Source organism: Montipora capricornis, chromosome 2, assembly GCF_036669925.1.
Source record: "Montipora capricornis isolate CH-2021 chromosome 2, ASM3666992v2, whole genome shotgun sequence".
In the NCBI taxonomy this organism is placed as follows: Eukaryota; Metazoa; Cnidaria; class Anthozoa; order Scleractinia; family Acroporidae; genus Montipora; species Montipora capricornis.
The window spans coordinates 50,486,769-50,501,875 of record NC_090884.1 but is presented as its reverse complement, the minus strand read 5'-3'; the positions used below and the strand labels follow the sequence as shown (position 1 = coordinate 50,501,875).

At 38.7% G+C, this 15,107-nt stretch overlaps 1 protein-coding gene and 3 non-coding genes across 4 annotated transcripts; 3 read left to right on the top strand and 1 right to left on the bottom strand.

Annotated features, from left to right (window-relative positions):
• Nucleotides 1–600: 600 nt before the first annotated feature.
• On the bottom strand, nt 601–7,688 carry LOC138037470 (uncharacterized). The gene is made up of 2 exons (XM_068883391.1): nt 3,635–7,688; nt 601–951 (listed from the first exon to the last, which is right to left on the bottom strand). The coding sequence occupies exons 1-2, from the start codon at nt 7,430–7,432 to the stop codon at nt 601–603; spliced, it is 4,149 nt and encodes a 1,382-aa protein (XP_068739492.1). The 5' UTR covers nt 7,433–7,688.
• A 2,628-nt stretch (nt 7,689–10,316) lies between these two features.
• On the top strand, nt 10,317–10,389 carry Trnak-uuu (transfer RNA lysine (anticodon UUU)). Its single transcript has one exon. It is a non-coding gene; the product is annotated as a tRNA-Lys (tRNA).
• Nucleotides 10,390–11,741: 1,352 nt separating this feature from the next.
• Nucleotides 11,742–11,814, top strand: Trnak-uuu (transfer RNA lysine (anticodon UUU)). The gene has a single exon. It is a non-coding gene; the product is annotated as a tRNA-Lys (tRNA).
• Nucleotides 11,815–13,543: 1,729 nt separating this feature from the next.
• Nucleotides 13,544–13,616, top strand: Trnak-uuu (transfer RNA lysine (anticodon UUU)). The gene has a single exon. It is a non-coding gene; the product is annotated as a tRNA-Lys (tRNA).
• The last annotated feature ends 1,491 nt before the right edge of the window (nt 13,617–15,107 follow it).

The following is a 15,107-nucleotide window of genomic DNA, read 5'->3' as shown; positions in this document are numbered from 1 at the left end:
TTTTTACAGACAGCCATCCCTGATCATTCAAACAAGATTAATTTCACTATCTTCTCTTGTTGCACACCTAATTCCAAAAGCTTATACCACAAACTTCACATGACTTCAATTGAAGGGCTTTAAAGTGCTACTTTGACCAAAAATCAATTCTACTGTTTCTTTGTATTTCAAAACTCTGTTTATTTTGACTGAAATTTTCCAAATTAATGGTCCTTCATTACTAACTTTAAAATCTTGAGAGAGCTGATCAAAGACTCCCTAGTTTAAAAAATGCAATGCATGTGCATGCACTTAAATTAACAAGCAGCACGAAAGTTTCGAACTTTCAGACTTTTTGCATGTATAATAAGCTACATTTACAATTTTAATTTAATTTAAGCTAGTGAGCCTTTGACATCATCTTATCATCGATCCAACCCCCCAAGGTCCAATCGAAAAATCGGTCAGTCTTGAACGCCACTAATGGTGGACAATGAAATCCTACACTTGCACCCAAAGAAAATATCCTTTGGATAAATTCGAAGCTCAAGATTTTGCACTCAGGTGTCAAGCAAACATACTTTTGAAATCTGAAGGAAAATGGGAAGTGAATTGTTTTTATCATAGTAACACTTCAAAAAGTAAAGCACTTGCATAATCAGAGGAATCTGTGAAACCCTGTCCTTCATCAGTGTATTTAATTTCTGGATGATTGTCAACTGTAACACTTGCATCATGCTCACTGTCAAGCCCATTGCTATATGCCGGTGGGATTTCCTGTATTGGTTGATTGCCTCCAGCACGTTCCAGTATCTTTTCCATGTTGGCCAAGGCTGAAGGTTGGTAATTCTGCAAAGTTTTCAATGGCATAGCATTGTTTCCGTGCAACTCATCATAAACTGCTATGAACGCTTCCTCTGATGGATAGTCATGGATTGTGTGTGAGCTTTTAAATGAAACTTTTCCTTTCATCTACAAAACAGAGAATCAAGACATGTGTTAAGCACTTATTTACTGAAAATGGTGGAAAACATGAATATAATTGACAAGTACAAAGAAAGTAAAGTCTAGGATCGTTCATCAAGACCATGACTACTCAGACCTTTTGATTTTCCGTACTTTGTGCCCAGTTTTATTTTTCATGGAAAGTGATTGAGGCTCATCATTGCATTATATTGTGGGTTTCATTGTATTGATCCAAGCACTGAAAAGCTTTAAGAATACATTTTGGCTTCAGATGGCTCTAACCAGTTTCAGCTTTTACGAGAGACTGCACTACTAAAAATATTGACTTAACCCATTGACACCTGGGGTTCAAACTTAGGAATCAAATGGTTAACAACATTGTTTAAGATAATACTGGTGTCATAGTACCATAATATTATCAAAGAACTACTGCTTTACAAGATATCCTCCTTAATGTGACATAATTGGTTACCATAGCAGCACAAAGCCCATTATTTGTGTGATTAGCTGGCCAAGGTAAAACTATTTGCATAATTTAAAAAATTTTGTTGAGCAGATGTAGAGCCACCTTAACTTCTCAAATTTTAAGGTGGCTCTGAATCCACACATACACTGAATCTGCACATTATTATTATTATTATTATTATTATTATTATTATTATTATTATATGGCGGTCACTGAGTTCACTTTAGAGATACAAGGAACTAAAGACAAAATATAGCATGTCTTTAGTTGACTTTCCCTTTGCTATGGCAGCATATTAAGTCATGATAATGAGCGTTTCAGTTTGTGCAATAATTAGTTATATGATACAGTGTTGTGGAGTCAATCCTTCTAATAGGACAGTCTGTTCAAAGTTTTGTAACTGGTTTGAGCCACCTTAAGTTCACATGTTTCTGAAATGCTTGACAAAAAAGTTCCACCTGCTGTTTACAAAAATGTTCAAAGTTCAGTCAACAGTAAAATCTCTCTCACCTGATTCACTATAATAATAATAGTCATGAATAAACTGACAACGGTGCCTGCTTAAAATCTGCTCAAGGACATTTATCTATTCAACTTTGTGTCAACATATTTTGAAGGATAAAATGTCTCTAAATGTTTACTACAGTATTTAAGTGGCCAAGCAAACTAGCATAAATTATATGAAAATTTGTTAAAGTTAAACTTCAAACTGTATAAGAGCTGGCAAACTTATGCATCAGACAAAATAACATGAACAATTCTTCCATAGCACTTTTGTAATTTCACATAGGAAATTATAAATTCACACAGAATTTTCACGCTACAATGCATTTGTCACCCATAATAGTATTCTAGAAATTTAATTAGTTTAAATTTTAATTTTAAGTCCATATTCAATGGAAACCAGTTGCAAAGTGACCTTTTATGCCTGACTGAATGGCTGGCATTCCAAGCCTGGGCCCCATGTGAATTTGCAAATTTCAGTGTAAAACCCACCAACTCAACATCACAATGTTTCTTTTAGAAACTAGTCCCATTAGCTGAATGTTGACTACATGTACTACATGTGTGCAATTTAAATATTGTTATATTTGTTACGTTATTGTTTTGACTTCAGTCCTTGATTAATATTCATTTTAGACTTATTATCAGACAATTCTGGATATTGGACTTTACTACTTGTGTGCTTTGATGTGAAGGACGAAATGCCAAGAATTTACCCTGACAAAAAAAAATGTTATTTTTGCCAACTGCAGAAACCATAGACAATATATTTATAATTTATATAATATTACTATTATAAGGAGCAGAAATTTTAAACAAGCTACAAAAAAAATTATAAGCAAATTGATAAAAGAATTAACATTTCTTTCATACAAATACAATGTACATGTATGTAAGATAAAGGTATGAATTAGCTTGTACTATCACATTTAAGATTTTTAAGTGGCATTGCTAAATGTAGCTAAACATCCACAGGTAATTAATTCAGTTATCTGTGGATGTTCAGCTTTAAATAGTCTCAAAATACCACGGCTTAAAATTATCTTAGAACACATCTGCATAATTTGCATGTGGTGTGGTTAATTATTTAATTGGAATTAATAATGCATAGTTGACAGAAATCTAAAATCACATTCAATAGTCATATTTTGTATTTTTTCCTCTGTTTATGATAATGAAATTTAATTTGACTTAAATATTTCTAAGCCAATTTTATGTGCACTTCCCTATTTGTCAGATTTGTAAACCAAGTTAGCACTACTACACACACAAAAAAATAACTTCCTTCACTTTCTTACCACAACAAACTGCACTGCAATTAAACACTATGAGATATCTCATCATAGAACTGACCTGGCTTACAACTTCACTTATATTAAATGACAATTTGTGTTGCAAATAAGAGTTGCATAGTGCCTTTTCTTGATAAAGAAATAAGGTGACATGAAAAATTACAACACAGGGGTATAAGGTCTGTGGAAGTCATTACTCCAACACAATGCAAATCAAATCATTGCTTGCTGCTTCTCGTTTGCTTTTACTATTGCTTAGTCAAACCTAACATGCATGTAGGTATTTTTTTGCTCTTGTTAACTCCTTGAGGAAACTGTTGTCTTATTTTTACAGACTGTTTTTCTCAACAAGAGCCAGAAAAAAAAGACAGATCTATCCCCTCAAAGGTCTTGATAGGTGTCAAAGCCATTGAAAAATATGTGTTACCTTCTTTCTTGCTGGCTTTGGACTCAGACAAGACTTCAAAGCAACAGGTTCTGTATCAAACACAACTTGGGGAACTTGATATCGGGGTGAAGCTCCAATATAGGATATAGGGATATCATCACCATCATCATCATCATCATCATTTTCATCAGCATCGTCATCAGATTCTTCATCACTTTCCAGAGCACTGTGACCATTCATTATATGGGTAACTTCTCCTGTGGCAAAATCATAGCTTCCTTCCACCTCATCTGTATCACTTTCATCTAACATCTCCTCTGTCTCCAGGTACCCTGCCTGAGGAATACTTGGCTCATCCTCCTTAGCAACAGGTGATGGCAAATCAATCACTGACACACAAATATCATCTTTGTCATCATCACTACGTGGTGAGCCTTCAGAGGTAACATTTAGTAAGGAAAAGTTCCCAGCACTGTGGACATCTGGAGAAGCAGGAATGTCAATCACAGACACAACAACATCACTCTCACATAACTCAGGAATGTCTATTGCTGAAACAGGTACCTCATCAATTGAGGTTACAGGGACTGAATCTTCCATTCGTTTTTCCATTTCCAGACTATGCTGTTTATGATTCCAATGCTCTGTTACTACCACTGGTATCTGAGCCTCATTTCCTCTAGTGCCCATAACTGACTTGGAATCTCTTGCTTCTGTGGATGCCATTTCTTTATTCTCATCTGGGAGCTGGATACTTGGTTTGTGATACACCCCTTTTGGAAGGGAATCATCATGACTGGCATTGCTAATTATCATGACTTTGCCAACAAGCTGCCTTTGTTTCACTTTTTCGGCCTTGTGGACTGGTCGCAATGCGTGTGCAGCAGTCTTCAAGGTATCAATATCTTGGTCAGTTTTACGCACTGGTGGCAATGGATTTGCAGCATTGTGTATGGCACTGACATCTTGATTAGTATTATGGACTGGTTGCAATACATGCACAACATCAGTTTCTTGATCAGTCTTGCCCGCCGGTTGCCACCCAGTCTGCACATTATCAATATCTTGATTAGTTGACCTCCAACTACTTTTCTTCTGAGCATGACCTTTGTTCTTTGATTGATTGTTCGCTATTTTACTCCCCCTGTCTTTGTCTTTTTCAAGATTTTTGAGCCAAGGGAATATGTTCACATTGGATGAATCTGTCTCTTTATTATTTCCTTCAATCTTATGAGATTTACCAAAAAGATTAGATTTTTTGCTATCTTCCTTCTTTGGTGTTGATAAATCTTTTTGAGGCTTACTTCCTGGTTCCTCCTTGAGTTCATGTTTATTTTCAGAGCTGCCTTTATTTTTCTTGTTGGGTTTCCAAATACTTGACCCAAACAATGATGACAACTTATGGACTGAACCCTTCACTGCATTTCTTTCAGGTTCCATTTCATCAAGCTCTCCATTCAGTTCTTCTCCCAATCTTTGTGCAATGTAAGTAGATGATTTGTTGGTAGTGACCATGGGTGTCAGGTCATCTTTCAGCTCCTCTGGTGTTGACTCTACTACCTTTTCCACCACTTTGTCTGTAGAAGTTCTAAAATCATATTCTGTAGTCCTTTCTCCTTCCGATTCACCTTCATCTGACTGCTGCGATACTTGCCGTTGAAACAGCTCGCACAACTTGTTTTCAATGTTCTGTGAAATGCTATGTTTCCTGGGCGAAAATGGTGGTTTGGAGTCCTTTTCATTTGGGCCAATATCTGTGACTTTGTGACCTGTGATTTCATTCTTTAATGTGTCCATTGCATCTGGGACTTTTTCAGACTCAAAGTCTTCATCATTTACCCCTAACGAGTCCTCGTCACTCAGTGAATCTGAACCTTCCTGTTCCAAATTAAGAATGTTTTCAGAGATAGATGCCTTCCTAATAAGCTTATGCATGCGGTGTTCAATGCCCTGAGAAACATTTGCTTTGTGCTGGAAGTAATCAACTCCATGTTCTTCCCTTACATCTGACAAAGAGGATGACCTAACTCGATTGAGGCTGTTACCAGGTGAGGACCTTGCACTGGAATCACTTCTTGGCGACAATTCTGGTGCTTCACTATCAGCCTGAACTGATGTCACACTAAGCACATCAGCAGTCCATCGTTTTGTAGGAGGAGGTGGTCTTTCGGCATGACTGTCACTTGCTGAAGGTATCTTTGATGCACTTCTTACTGACAATGTTAATGAGTCAAAATCACTGTCGTCAATCTGTTGTGACATCAAACTTAAAACGTCAGCTGACCATCTGACCATACTAGGATGTGTTCTTTTACTTTGTCCAGCTCTGCGTACGACACCTTCTTGTTTAATTGGCTGTGACTGGTTGGTTTTTTGAAAAATATTCTCTTCAGAAGATGTTCGCCTTTGATTTCCTACAGAATGTCCAAACTTGCTGCGAACAGAGTCAATAAATCTCTCATGCGAGACACTGTCCTCAGTCCTTTGTTGACTACGTAACGATTCATTGGAAACTGGAACAATTGTATTTTCTTGCCTATTGTCTGCAATAGCCCTTTCACTTGAAACAGTTATATCTTGTTGGCTTTTGCTGCTGATCAGAACATATTTCTGATTTCCACTCGCCACGACACGGCTGACAGCCAGTTGTTCATCTTGGGCACATGACTGCTTTGATTGATGTGGAGCATATTCCGTGAAATCTGTTTCAGGAGCTTTTTCTTTCCCTTGTTCAGTAGCACTTGCAGATATTATCACATTGCTATTAGCTGATATTTTCTCAACTTTGTCCTGGGTAGGGGATTCAATGACTCTGTTTTGATCAGACTGCTGCAAATCTTCACAAGACCTATCAGCTGCTGTAGCTAGAGGATCCTGAAAAGAAATTTTCCCAGGATGAAAATTAACATTCCTGGGTAAAGAGTTTTTCAACCATGGTGGTGTGATGACAAAATTCTTGTAAGGCTTTGGTGCAATTGAATAAGAGGGACCTGAAGTTTTGTGTTCTAACATTTCTGGTTCAGTTACACTTGTTGATTTCGTCGAAAACACTGACTGTGTAATGTTCCCAAAGCTTTTGTTTGGAATCTGCGCTTGTTCATTGTTGTTTACAATGTCTAACGTATTTTCAGAAGTACTTTTATTGCTTTTAAAATCAGTTTTAAAGCTTTCTGTACTCAAAGCACTCCAAGACGCGCTAATCTCCTTGTCGTTTCCTGGTTTCGACCGTTCAAACATTCGTTTGTATGTAAGAACAGAAGGAACTGTGACAAGCTCATTGTCAAGCTCTACCTTGTGCGATTCGTTTGAGCTTGATTTCACCTCCAAATCTTCTCTGGGAGACGCTACATCCGAACACTGCGAATGGTCGCTACCATTTACAACCTCTCGACGAAGAGAGCCCCGCTTGTTTCCGCTGTGTTCCACCTCAGTCGGATTGTCGACAGCATTGGTAACACAACTATTCACTTTCGGGACTACAGCATTCGAAGCGAATTCATGATGTTGCAAGACCTTCCTCGTGTCGATGAGTTCATCCTCGCTTTTACTGACAGGTCTCTGACTGGCGGTAGCGATCGCTATGGTCTTCTCGGAGTTCTTTCTCAAGATTCTTGTGCCAAAAACACTGTTGACACTTAAACTGCCTGGTTGCCCTGCGTTTCTTGTTTCCGGCAAATCGCTCGAGCCCTCTTTCTTTCTTTCCAACAGAGATCTTTTCCATTCCGGGATGGCCACATTGCGAGCTTTCTCGTCCTCAAGTTTCTGGCGTTGATCATGTTCCTTCTTCTTTTTCTTTTCTAAAAGTTCAACTTTCCATGCCGGCAAGACGGAGGTCATTTTATATCACCCTTCTTGACAATACAACAAACAGCGCGCTGTGGAACATTCAACACAAATCTCCCATCATCAAACAATTGTACGATCTTGTTACCTCTTCCAAAACGATTTATCAGACATAATGTTCAGCCCTTGGAAAAATTACTCAATTTGTAGAGTAATCCACCGGAACTTAAGAGCAATATAGGCTCCTAAGAAGGCTAACCATCGGCGTAAGGCCGGTATTTGAGTGCGCGACTGCTCAGGTGTATCGATATATACGTTGTTCAACAGTGATGATGTCACACCGAGGAATAATTATTGTGCAACTTTATTGTCGGCACAAGGGCACGACCGTGACTAATATCCTGATTGGTTGCATTATTTGCCGGATGGTACTTGATTGTTTATTACGTCACTTGCTGACAAAAGCATTCTGGATAAAATTGATCGCAGTAATCGGAGCTTTTTTTATTTTATTTTTTGCGATGTTCCTTTCATTGGTTTTATTTTTCACTCTGAACCTAGGGCATGTAAGTTTTATGTGCGAACTGCTTGCTTGAGGCGATTTTAAAAGACCATAAAAGAAATAGGAAGCGGGATGGCAGGCATTAGAATAACATTATGAACAAAGACCCTGATTCTCGGATAAATATCACTGCTCGTCCATCAAATTTGAAGATCATGATGATCTCTCGTTTGCGCAGTAGTAAGTTCACTGAGTAATCGATCCTTTACACGATGTACTACCGTAACGATTAAGAATGCTGAATTTCTGCAGATGATTTTTGCAGAAGTTCAGGAAGTTGAACGTTTTTCTTGGAAGATCGAGTTTCGTAAACGCGCTCTGCGTTTTTTTTAACGGCACCACGCAAGTTATCAAAGAAACCACAAAAATGACTATGAAAAAGAAATACATTCAAAGTCTCGAATCTCATCCGGACCAATGACATTGTGGGACTGGAATATCCAGCCACCGTGAGTCATTTATATCCAAATCAAACACTTGGCACAACGGTTAGTCAACGCTGTGCAACACTCAGCAATTTCTCTCGCAAAGTGTGACACAACTTTGTTTCAGTCCTCGTGTTTCGAGTCCAGTTGTAACTTGCCAAGTCACTCTTGATGGTGACATGACGATGCATGAAGGAGTATTTTCATTGGGTGGTGCGTGCCTGATCCCAAAAAAGTTGCGATTCAAGTTATGGGAGAAATTCTATGAAAACGTCTTTGCCAAATTGCACAAAAATCTGCCTCAGTGTTGTATTGCTGTCTTTACTGTTTAGTGAAACTGCAACAACTTATTACCTTCGATATTGTTGTTTGTCAGTTTGGCCTGTAATAACGCAACTCTGTGGTTTTGTGTTATTTTTAGCATCTACAACGTATTTTTTTCTTGACATATTTGTTTCACCAAGAAAGTGACCCATCAAGAGCCAAAAGTGAACTCCTAAACTGAAACGATATTTTCCACAAAAGCGAAAAAGCTATTCTGTTTAGTAGTCAATTGCTTGTTTGACAAATAATCGTCGAAGTAATGTTGAATTAATGACAAACCTTTGAAAACAAAGTTCAATGCTTTTAAAATCGTAATTATTCAAGCATTTTAGAGCCTTTCGTGCTGATCGTAGAGTGTGGGCGTAGTGACAAAAGCAATATACCGCGAGGTCAACTGGTAAGAACTATCCATCTTCTTTATGTCCCTAAACATTGAACCGGTTGCAACTACCACATTTTGCACAAGTTTCGTTATCTTTACATTTTGGACATTACACAACCAAACTCGAGGGAAAAATCAATTGGCCGGCGTGTCTCTTAGAGCGAGACAAGCAGACGTAAACGACGCACTTGAAGCTGATAAATTGACGGTCATAGATAAATATCACCGTGAGAGTAGATTTTCTTTCAATGACTGAAATCTTTCCTAACAGAGTTATGTAATATCAAATAAGTAAAGTGTACGGCTTGAAATAATTATGACCCGAGTGTTACTGTGATGACTCTGCAGGAAAGAAGACTTCATCTAAGCACCTTTCATACACGCGATGCGTGCCTCTGAATAAGCAGCACTAAACCAGTGCTGTCTGAATCTAAAAATACAAACACCTGTAAATTAGCAAAAATTGCCGAAGGCAATCTATTATTTATCGTCAAGTTCATTGAAATTTATTCAGCTCCGGAAAAGAATTTATAACTTTCGATTAACTACAATATATTGTAAATGCGTAAAATGTCTAAAATCTAAATTGATATTAAAATGCCCGACTGATAATTATAATTTCTTCCGGTAAAGGATGCTTAGATCGAGTTGGCGTAAGAAATGCGCTATTTTCATTTATTTCGTGGGAAATTACTCGACCAAACGTCATTTGGTATATTATGCTGGTCAGGGTCGCCCACCATCGACCCTTCTCGCCAACCGAATGACGCCGCAAAATTGGACAGCCAACATTTACAGGCTTAACTGATTCTAATTAGAGTGTAATGTGAAGTGATGGGTTTCTACCCCATATGAACCATGTGAGCGTTAGCCCTACTAATGAAAATGGCCCTACACAAGGACAGAGAAAATCTCTGACCAGGGTGGGAACATAAGATACATTTACACGGCCGCGGATCATTTCCAAACTTTAACATCTTTACAGGGAATTGAACTTGCAAAGAGCAAATTCTAATCAGTCCCCTAGGCTAAATATGTATTCAGATCCTTGTTCTAAAACAAGAATGCAGTTTACTTTTGTCCACACAAACACCGGCAACGTGCATGTATTCTCAAGATGACGAATGATCTGCGTGCGGTACTATCCTTGATAGTGGTCAAGCGGAGAAAAAGCAGTCTATGTGTGCCAAGGACTGCCACCTGTGTTTTTAAATGTATAGTTATTCTCCGGACCATTCCACGCAAGCCCGGTTAGCTCAGTCGGTAGAGCATCAGACTTTTAATCTGAGGGTCATGGGTTCAAGTCCCATACCGGGCGAGTTAATTTCTTTTTTATTTTGATTTAGTTTGCTTTTCTGTTTTTTCCTTTCTAAAATCGTTTTACGAGACGATGTCGCCGTCTTTCCACAACAACAACAACAACAATACTGATTATTTTTAAGAGTTGCTATTTTACGAAAGAAATCCATATGTGGCCTTGCTGAAAACCTTTTATTTTATTAAATTCGAAAAAGAGACGCATCTCTGCGTTTTCTTTATGACATACCTTAAAACTGTTTAATCGGAGTATCCTTTTTCATCATAACAAATAACCGAAACTGAGGTAGAAGAGCTAAACCTACAGTAATTGCTCAGGCTACAACCCCTGAGGGCCGATTGTTTAATTATTAAACGCCTTCAACAGTTGCTTCAAAATCCGTTCGGTTTGTTGAATGATGTTGACTGCTGAGGTGGGCAAATGGTTTCAACACATCATCAACATTTAATTAAAAAAAAAAAGAGGGTTTAAGATCAACGACGCGACGGCAACGAAAACGTCACAACTTCTGCATTTTTAATGAACAACAACAATAGCTTTGCAAGCTCTGCAGGTGCATTTTTCATTTTGGTACATTTCTTTCACGTTTTCGGCAACTCTGCGACGTGAAATGACCAATTCTTAAGTTTTACGGAGAACGTGAACACAAAGCAGTGAATTTGAACTTTCTGTCGTAGCTTCGACACCGCACCTCCTAATTCAGTTCCTGGAAAGTTGCGCTAGTTTTTACAACAAACCGACATAATGACGGAAACGATTAATAAACCAGAACTTGCAATTTTAAATGACGTTTTCGTTACTGTCACGTCGTAGATCTTAAACGGCCTTCACACGGCAAACTTAAGTTTGCAAACCCGTGTTGGCAAACTCAAGTTGGTGTGTGTGAAAGACACAACAACAGTTGTCAAACATGTTGGCAAACTATTGGCGAGAACAGAGACAAGTTCTATCTGTCGCCAACAGTTTGCCAACGTGTTTGCCGACTGTTTTTGTCCCGTTCACACACACCAACTTAAGTTTGCCAAAATTGACTCCTTAATTAAAATCCTCATGTGACGCGGTTGTTATTATGAATACGGACATCAATACGTTATTGAAAGCCCGATTAATGCGCAGGCGCATACCCAACAATGTTAAAAGAGGGGGACAAACTTCAACTTCATTCAACATTTGCAATAATTATTAATACTGAAATCTTGTTAATGTGCAATGAAATCGCGCAGTCCCTTTGCTTCTTTTGCAAGATAATTTGAGTCCAGAGTTCTATGAACATAACATTTCCCTTAGAAGCTGTGATAGCTGCGTTATCAATCATTCATAAAAACTGCGCAACATTTTGTGTAACGTCGTGAGCCCGGTTAGCTCAGTCGGTAGAGCATCAGACTTTTAATCTGAGGGTCATGGGTTCAAGTCCCATATCGGGCGACTTTGTTTTAAGTTATTCTTTATTGATCGTACGAGAAAAAAATGAGAGTATTTATTTGAAGCACGGGCTATAGCTGAAAGAGGGAAACGATCGTAGCACTTACCTGGCTCGAAATCACTTCAACACGATCTCTTCTCTGAATTCACGATTACCGTGTATTTTAAATTTGCTTTGAATTTACCATTATCGTGAAGGCTTAACTGCAGAATAGTGATTTATCCGGTGGATAGCGTTATCCACCTTTTGAACAACCGGGCCCAGACAGTCTTAGTTCTTTTTCTTACCTACGTATCAGCTAAGTTGCGGAATGCGCTACCTGATTTTATCCGTACCACTGAGTTCACTGGTTTTAAAAGAGAATCCAGGGCCGCATTTTGTAATGCAGCTTTTCTTTTTAAGTAATATATATTGAAATATTATGTATTTAGTCATGAATCTGTATATGCTATGTATTTTAGTTGTAAATGTAATGTCTCGAAGACATTGGCTCCTGTAGTTATTCTGAAATTCGAGATGAAATAAAGTTTATGCATGTAAGTATGTTACCTTCAGCAGTGCGCCTGCGTGCAGTTTGTAATCTGCGACTCCAGTGCTTACCATATGACAGATAAAATGACTTATCTCTTGAATATATAAGCGACTAAATCTTGCGCTAAATTGTAATGACAAGGGCGGTCTGGAGCTGTGAGTAGGCGTGGGATTTGTCTCATATGGTTTAGGGGCCGACATATCTCTCCCTCAATGCCGTACCGGGAGGCGAGGTCGGTAGCAGAAAGCTGCGAAGAGCCAACTGCGTCCAAAAGCGATCGCACGGGCCGAAATCCCGGGATGACTCGTTTGGTACGACGCTCCAGCGCCATGTCTGGAGGTACTGCATTTTTCTCTTTTGTGTTCAGGCTCTCCGATTGCCTAGCCTACCAAAAAAAGTAAGATGCTGGTTTTTACAAGGAATTGATATTTCAGTTGATTCTGGTTCAGGCTCATCAAATTGCTAAAGTGCGGCCGGAGGAAAAAGTAGTGAGAAGAATATTTCTAGCCCGATACTAAGGAGTATACCTGGTGTGTGATGTTAACGTAGACTTTTGATTTCTGAACAAGTTTTTATTATAGAAAATTCGGGACGAACTAGAGCTTTTTTCGCTGTTATTCTCGTAGCAAAACGCTGGCCTTCCGTAATTTCTTGTCAAAGAAACGGTTTAATGTAAATAAGGGAATACTGAGATTTATATTTGCAAATTACCTGTCCTCTCACCACTTCAGTCAAAGTCTACATCTCTATGCAATAAACGCATTCAAAATCTTCTTATAAACGATCTTCGCGGAAATTGCACGATCATTCTGTCTGTTCCTCAATAAACCTAAAACAACCAGTTATGGTACTACATTACTGTAATTCTATATACGTGCAGTCTCAAGCTATGATGATGCCTCCTTCAGTACTTTCATAAACTGTAGAAAAACTTGCCATGGCAACGATGTAATTTCACAAGTGAAATTATAAATTAATGCTCAAATTTCGCGCCAAAATTAACGAGTAATTTGTCATCCATGTTATTAATACTGAAATCTTGTTAATGTGCAATGAAATGGCGCAGTCCCTTTGCTTCTTTTGCAAGATAATTTGAGTCCATGCAGAGTTCTATGAACATAACATTTCCCGTAGAAGCTGTGATAGCTGCGTTCTCAATCATTCATAAAAACTGCGCAACATTTTGTGTAACGTCGTGAGCCCGGTTAGCTCAGTCGGTAGAGCATCAGACTTTTAATCTGAGGGTCATGGGTTCAAGTCCCATATCGGGCGACTTTGTTTTAAGTTATTCTTTATTGATCGTACGAGCAAAAATGAGAGTATTTATTTGAAGCACGGGCTATAGCTGAAAGAGGGAAATGATCGTAGCACTTACCTGGCTAGTAATCACTTTAACACGATCTCTTCTCTAAATTCACGATTACTGTCAATTTTAAATTTGCTTTAAATTCACCATTATCGTGAAGGCTTAACTGCAGAATAGTGATTTATCCGGTGGATAGCGTTATCCACCTTTTGAACAACCGGGCCAAGACAGTCTTAGTTCTTTTTCTTACGTACGTATCAGCTAAGTTGCGCTATGCGCTACCTGACTTTATCCGTACCACTGAGTCCACTGGTTTTAAAAGAGAATCCAGGACCGCATTTTGTTATGCAGCTTTTCTTTTTAAGTAATATATACTAAAATATTTTGTATTTAGCTATGAATCTGTATATGCTATGTATTTTAGTTGTAAATGTAATGTCTCGAAGACATTGGCTGCTGTAGTTATTCTGGAATTTGAGATGAAATAAAGCTTGTGTGTTAAAGATGAAACAACAACAAGGATATTCAATGTAACGAGAAATAAAGCTTGAAATAAAGCTTATGCATGTAAGTATGTTACCTTCAGCAGTGCGCCTGCGTGCAGTTTGTAATCTGCGACTCCAGTGCTTACCATATGACAGATAAAATGACTTATCTCTTGAATATATAAGCGACTAAATCTAACGCTTAAATGTAATGACAAGGGCGGTTTGGAGCTGTGAGTAGGCGTGGGATTTGTCTCATATGGTTTAGGGGCCGACATATCTCTCCCTCAATGCCGTACCGGGAGGCGAGGTCGGTAGCAGAAAGCAGCGAAGGGCCAACTGCGTCCAAAAGCGATCGCACGGGCCGAAATCCCGGGATGACTCGTTTGGTACGACGCTCCAGCGCCATGTCTGGAGGTACTGCATTTTTCTCTTTTGTTCAAAGATGCGTAAATGTTCAGGCTCTCCGATGGCCTAGCCTACAAAAAAAATTAAGATGCTGGTTTTTACAAGCCGGAATTGATATTTCAGTTGATTCTACAGGTGTAAACGTAACTTAAGAACAGCGCGTGTATGGCCTTCTCGAGACAGAGGTGAGAGATGGTTTCATGCACACTGGGACGCCTAAAATGTCCTGTTGTAAACATCAGTGGCGGTTCAGGAGTGAAGTTGTCTCTCTGGCCTTTCTGTGGACGAATTCCAGGACCTACCGATACAAATTGGGCAACTTTTGAAAGCTAAAATCTTCAATCGGTGCTGTATTTTGCTCATAGGGCTGGGTGACCCGACACTTATAAAAGAATCCTTGAAAAAGCACGACACTGGCTCAGGCTCATCAAATGGCTAAGGTGCGGCCGAAGGAAAAAGTAGTGAGAAGAATATTTCTAGCCCGATACTAAGGAGTATACCTGGTGTGTGATGTTAACGTAGACTTTTGATTTCTGAACGAGTTTTTATTATAAAAAATTCTGG